This window comes from Nylanderia fulva, unplaced genomic scaffold (genome assembly GCF_048542155.1).
Source record: "Nylanderia fulva isolate GAGA-0341 unplaced genomic scaffold, ASM4854215v1 Scaffold13, whole genome shotgun sequence".
In the NCBI taxonomy this organism is placed as follows: Eukaryota; Metazoa; Arthropoda; class Insecta; order Hymenoptera; family Formicidae; genus Nylanderia; species Nylanderia fulva.
The window spans coordinates 1,957,458-1,963,880 of NW_028189518.1; the positions used below are offsets into that span (position 1 = coordinate 1,957,458).

Here is a 6,423-nt window from a genome sequence, read left to right on the forward strand (position 1 = left end):
AAAAGGGTAAAGCGCCTCCGATGGCTCTCTCAGAGAGGAAAATTTCCGTGCTTTTACGAGGTCGTGGAATATATTGGTAGAATATATGTGAGAGTCAGCTTTTTTTGCGAGATAGAATTGTAACACTCACGAGATTGGTTTGCATTCCGCAAATTTATTTTTTTTATTTCGTCGATGGATATACATATAAAATCAATCAGAAATAAGTAACAAACATCGCGTCTTTCACAAAGATCGTATATTTCAATGTTACATTTTTTATCACAAACTCGTAATACATACATACTATTTTAACACGTTAAATGCCATGACGGTGCATGTCATCGATGTTCAAGCTATGATGCTGACACATCGCATTAATATACGAATAAAATGTAACTAACGATATTTAGAGAATTAAACATATCATTGATTGACAATTGATTCGATAACAGATATGTTTGTTAATTTCAAATTTTATATATGTAATCTTTTGTTTAGTTTTTACAAGTTTTATTAATCAAAATCCGCGTGGGGCAATGAACGTGTTAATTGGCAATACTGACCACCGTTGAATTGAAGATCATTGAAAAATAATCACTTATGTAATATTTTGTTTCATTTTTATAATAAAAATATAATTTATAATTAAAATACAGAATTTAATTAATTAAATAAAAATATAGATATATATTTACAGAACTCTATTCACATATTATGTGTTTTGTGATCTTAATAAAAAGTCTCGTTTAACCTATTTAAAGCTTATGAGTCTTTATGAGAAGGCGAGGATTCGACATAACAATGCAACAAAGAGTGCATTAATAATCTTGCTCGAAAAAAATAATTTCAGGCTTTGGCACAAAACCGTGTAATTATCGGTAATGAGCTTATTTACCCTTACACTTATTCTTAACATAAGCTAAACTAATATTTCTAACGTAATATTTATAAAATATAGAACTAATAAAAAATAAATACGCAATACAATATCACGCAACAATCCTGCCATTTATTATATTTGTGTAAATTGTTAGGAAATGACAAAATATGTAAAATGGTATAATTTATATTTATGGCAAACTGTCGCTTAGTAAATTGTGCTTCGAGACTTAAAAAAAAAATATAGGGATTGAGGTATTAAAAAGATCTACTCTCTCATCATTTGTGCTTCTTTGTACTGAATATTTTTGAATTTCAATTTTGTTTAATTTTTAAATACTTTCAATCTTTCATTTTCGACAATAATAATTACCAAGGTCTCCACATATCGCTATTAGCACCGAACGGATCTGCCGGACCCATTGCGAACTTATCGGAATCTGAATTAGAATTTCGTGGAGCTTGGCAATTCTGACTTTGCGGCAAATCTTCGGCCGAAATCGCAGCGGACTGTTCATTTGTGCTCTTATGCGCGACGGCATTATTCATCGAGGAGATCGAACTAGTAGGTTCCTGATATCTCGGTCTCTTATCCGAGATCGCCAAAAGCCCGTCGGAATGACGTCTCTTGAGACCGTCTCTCTTGAGCAACGAGCCATTCGAAGTTGCGCGATTGTAAGTTTTGTCTGTAATTACAGAAAGTGGTTGTCGCAAACCGTGCGCTATAGAACTATTTATAATATAATTAACACTCTCCAAATCTTCGGCTACGTCTTTTTTCGTTGCCATTTTCTCGTCCACGATCTTGGGTTCCAGGAATGTTGCCGGAGACTTTCGGTCGCTAGTTGAGCTAATTTGCGGCTTTTGGGTCTCCGGAGAGGACGAGAAGCTCTTCGAAGAGGACGCAGGACTCTGTTCCGGTAACTTGAATCGACGTTGCGGCTGATGATGATTAGGTGACGATGCCTGTGGATGTTCCGAATGATGACCCTCGTCACCGTAGCTCGATGTAGAGGTCGACGGACTCAACAATGGACTATGCGATCTGTGAACCGCGGTGAATGCCGAGGATTGACCGCTTTTCGCGGATGAATCCGTGGCCGGGGGAAAGAAAGGAAAATTGGCAGAGATACCGGCGGATTGCGGCACCAAGAGTGCTAATTCGCCGTTCGGCAATCGACTCGGGATCAGTTGCACTCCATTCGGTATCTGTATTCTCGCGCTGCCGTTGTTATTCTCGTCTCCATTCTGGAAATCGCTCTGAAAACCGACCTTTACCTCCGGATAGAGGCGCTCCGGCATGTAGGGTACGTAGTGACTGTAGAATGGAGCCATTTGCTGGAGATGACCCACGCAGCTGTTCAAGTGTGATACCAATCGTTGCTTTACGGCGGGGTCGACGTTCTCCAGACGACTGACGTATCGCGATACTTCGGTGGCACATTCGGAAAATCCGGAGCGGAATTTCGTTAACACCACCGGATCGTTGGAGACGGCTACGCTCAAATGCTGTCGTTGCATCGTTTGTATATGCTTTACCGTCATTTCGAGGATATCGGCCTTCTCGAGCTTCGAATGCCTAGTTGGCTGTAACAAGGAAAAAAAATTGATAAAAATATCGATATGAATAATTGATAATGTAAAACAAAATTGCGTTATTATTTTATTGATGAAACACGAATACTTGGAAAGAAATAACTCTTCGTTCGAAAAGTTAGAAAGGATAACATACATCGGTACAGAAGCAAGCTCTGCGTTATCTACAGAAGCGAATTGGAGATACTGTATGGTAAGAGGCAATATAGATAAGAGAAAGCTAGAATGAGATTTCTTCTTATTCGAAGCACAGTAACTATCATCGCCTGCGGGACTTGACTTCTTGTCAAGCGAGGGTTATTGATCCTCTATTGAAGAAATCTACGATGACGCGACACGCCTACGTAATTGACTTGATGTAAACCGCTCTCGTAATAACAGACTAGCAACTATAGTAGCTAATGCGACCTATTTTATAGTCAGCCTAAGGGCTGGCAGTTCACACCACATTCACCTAGATTTGTTATTAAACCGCAAGCAATAGATCATTAGTCTATTTCATCCAAGTCACGCGTGAATTGCTCGGGGATATTTGCTTTTCGCAACCGCATACAAAACGTATAACTAATCCATCGATGATAAAAAAATACTTTGCATAAAATAATTTAATTATTTTTTTATGTTATTTTTAAATAATTTTTTAATTATATCAGTATTTAATCTAATATCGTGAGAAGCGATTTGAAAATATCCCACAAAGATTTTCGGATATCCTGATGGACGTGACCTTTCCCGAATCGACCTTATACTGTCGAAATTCCCAGCCCTTTAGCTAGTTCAATAAATAAGTATAGTATCGTTGTCCTTTTTCAAGGGTCCATTGTGTCCTATTCTTCGAATCTTATCCTGTCGGATCATCCCGATCACATTTTTATGGTAAATTTGCGATCATTTGAAGAATGAGAATAAGGCTTGGGAGTCAGCAAAGAATCGCTTATACATTGTAGATCATAAAAATCTTTTGTAATTTTTATAGAATAATTGATTTTATAGGAATGTAATAAAACGAAATATTGTAAAAAAAGAAGAAAAAAATCGCAGATATCGATTTTTCTATGAGAATTTGACACCCGAGCTTAAAAGCGGAGAAGTGGCACCTGTTAAAGGACTAAGAATAAGAAAAAAAAGCAGAGGCCTTGTGCATCTTCCCTTTTTTTCGCCGATCCGTCGTCGCGGATCGGAGCTGGATCCTTAAAGATGATACGGTCAACAAAGAGAGAAGCAGCAACCTGAGATGAGATTTTTTTTTCTTGGTAATAATTATTTCGACGTTCCCACGAACATGCGGGGGGCGTTTCGTACGAACGGGACGGACACACCGAAGCGAGCAGGTAGCGGAAGTCATCTGGACGAGAGTAAAGAGAGAAAATGGTGAGAGCGTCTTGTCTTGTTATATGCCGGTTTGAGAAATCAATTTCATTATGTTTTACTATATTACGTAACGCAGAATCTTTGATTCGGAAAAGAAGTGAAATAACTCCTAATTAATCGATATCCAATTTTCTTTCCTTTTTTTTTTTTTTTACTTTATTTGCACCTCAATTTGCGTTAAACTTACTTAATCATACTTAAACGTATCATACATTTAAGCTGTTTTTTTATCAATAATTTTCATATTCGAAAATAAATCTTACTTCCGAAATATAAAAAATCGCTATCGACTCAACAATATTGAAAAATGACAAATGTGATTCCGGAAGTTATAACTCAGTAAATTAATTTTGAGTGGGCGCGGTAATTGGACGTTCTCTTAAATGTTTCTTCGTCGCTTCTTTTAACCGGTTCGAATGCCATTGTAAAATCTGTAGAGCAGATTATATACACGCTGTTATTGGGGATCGAGTCCCATCCGTTCCCACGCGGAGGCATCTCTAAAATACTAAAACAAAACCTATCCTCTTTCTTCCTCCCCCGCTTCTCTCACACAGACACACATATATACCTCGTTATGGCCAACACTCAGGTCTAAAACAGATCCTGTCGCAGAGGATGCCGAGGGAAAAAAAGGGGTCCATAGTGGACAACCTGATCAAATACATCCAATATACATCCGTTATGACAACTTCCGCTATCGCACACAATAATCAGTTAATTCAGCATATGTACTCGCACTGAGCTCCATATATATTATCGTAAGAAAAATTACATTTTTTAAATATCAGATCGACAGGAATGCATAATTTTACTTTGACTTTTATATATAATCTCGAGTGTTTTAATTTTATCGTATAATACTTGATAATAAAAAAAATTAATCTTTATCTATAGCTTAGATGGAATTTTGTAAAACTTGATCACGTGGCCATGACAATTTGGGAAGGTAATTAAGACAATAAAAATTTTTAAAAATGAATTAAAAATTTAAAAGTAATTATATATTGTAAATGTTATGTGGAAATGTTCTAAACGTTCTTCGAACAATCAGAAGTAGCACATTTTTTTGTGTTATCTCTCGTAAAACGAATTACATCTCTAGATAAACTCGTAGAAGTCACGTTTTTTTTTACGACATGTAATACGGCGCCGGCAACGTGCTTTCACAAGTGCAAACAAAAATCATTCTTACACTCATTGGTATGTAGTCTCGTGTTATCATTTGAACGTGTTGCTGATATAATTGCTAATGTAGTGTTTAATGTTTAAATATTGAAAGATTAAAAAAAATGTTAATATCTAATGCTACGAAATAACTCCGATTTAACTATCCCTTTTCCTCGATTATATTTTACTTCCTATTATAAAACGACAATAGATAAAAACTTTAGTTTTCTTATTATTAAAAAGTTATCAGAAATGAAATAATGACTTACGTCTTTTTCGTTAACGAGTATAAAATTCTTCAGTTCATCGAGGTATTGATTAATTCGAGCACGCCGTCGTTTTTCCATAATGGGTTTGTTGCTCTGAAATAATTGAATTAACATTTCTCAAAATACTAATTAATTAATGATAGATTCACTAATTATACTATATTAACTTCAAAAATAAAATATATATCAGTATATTAATAAATTAATTTTTCTTTCTCGACATGATAAATTTTTTTATGCAACAATGAAACTATCAATCTCTTATCTGATAATAAAACCCATTCATTACCCTTCTCAGTTCCGCTTTCGTCATCCCTGACTGCGTTTGAGGTTCAAATTCCTCCTCGCTGTTCAACATTTTGTAGTATAGTAATCCACCACTCAAGCAAGCTTTCTGACTAGCATGACTTTTGCTCGAGCGCAAACACACTTTATATCCGCAATTAATTGTTAATCTTGATAATTATCTTGATTGATTAGTTTCATACAGTTGCAACGCACAAAACGTCAAAGTTGAACGATCGCACTGAAAAAACACTGAAATGCAGGCTCGATGACGTGCCTGGTCACCATTCGAACATTCAAATACTTTATACCAAGCTAGGGAAGTCCATCGTTGCTGATGGACGTCCCGCTTGGGATGTTGAGGGAAACTGTTTGACGTTTTCGATTTCGAAGACCGCATGCCGATGTATATATTGGAGTGGGGCAAAATGCGCCCCGGAGTGGGGTCTTGGGTACCCTAAAGGTGGGGAAGTCCTCGGCCCTCCTGAGACCTGTTGATGTGTGGGAATTCACGCCGTCTGCAGGATATACTACCTCGTGCAACATAGTCACTTAAATTTAGGCTACATCCTGTGAAGATAATATCGAAAGCAATTTGAGCGATCGGCAACATTTAACGAAAGCGATACATTTAATTTATTTTGCATTGATATTATAATTAACGTTGTAATTGTTACTCTTCATAAATGAATTCTCTCTTGTATTATCACATAATTTACACTTCTCTTTTTAAAGTAAAAAATGACATATGCGTTACAATTCTCATGTACATATTATTTTACAAACAGATGCAAAAACGTATACGTATAGACATTTTTCTATCTCTATTCTAATGATGACATGTAAAATTCTAATGCTAAATGAAATATTT

General features: G+C 36.1%; 1 protein-coding gene across 1 annotated transcript; it reads right to left on the reverse strand.

Moving 5' to 3' along the window:
* Positions 1 to 221: 221 nt before the first annotated feature.
* On the reverse strand, positions 222 to 5,907 carry dpn (bHLH protein deadpan). Its single transcript, XM_029304844.2, has 3 exons — positions 5,557 to 5,907; positions 5,268 to 5,360; positions 222 to 2,448 (listed from the first exon to the last, which is right to left on the reverse strand). The coding sequence occupies exons 1-3, from the start codon at positions 5,623 to 5,625 to the stop codon at positions 1,231 to 1,233; spliced, it is 1,380 nt and encodes a 459-aa protein (XP_029160677.2). The 5' UTR covers positions 5,626 to 5,907; the 3' UTR covers positions 222 to 1,230.
* Positions 5,908 to 6,423: the final 516 nt, after the last annotated feature.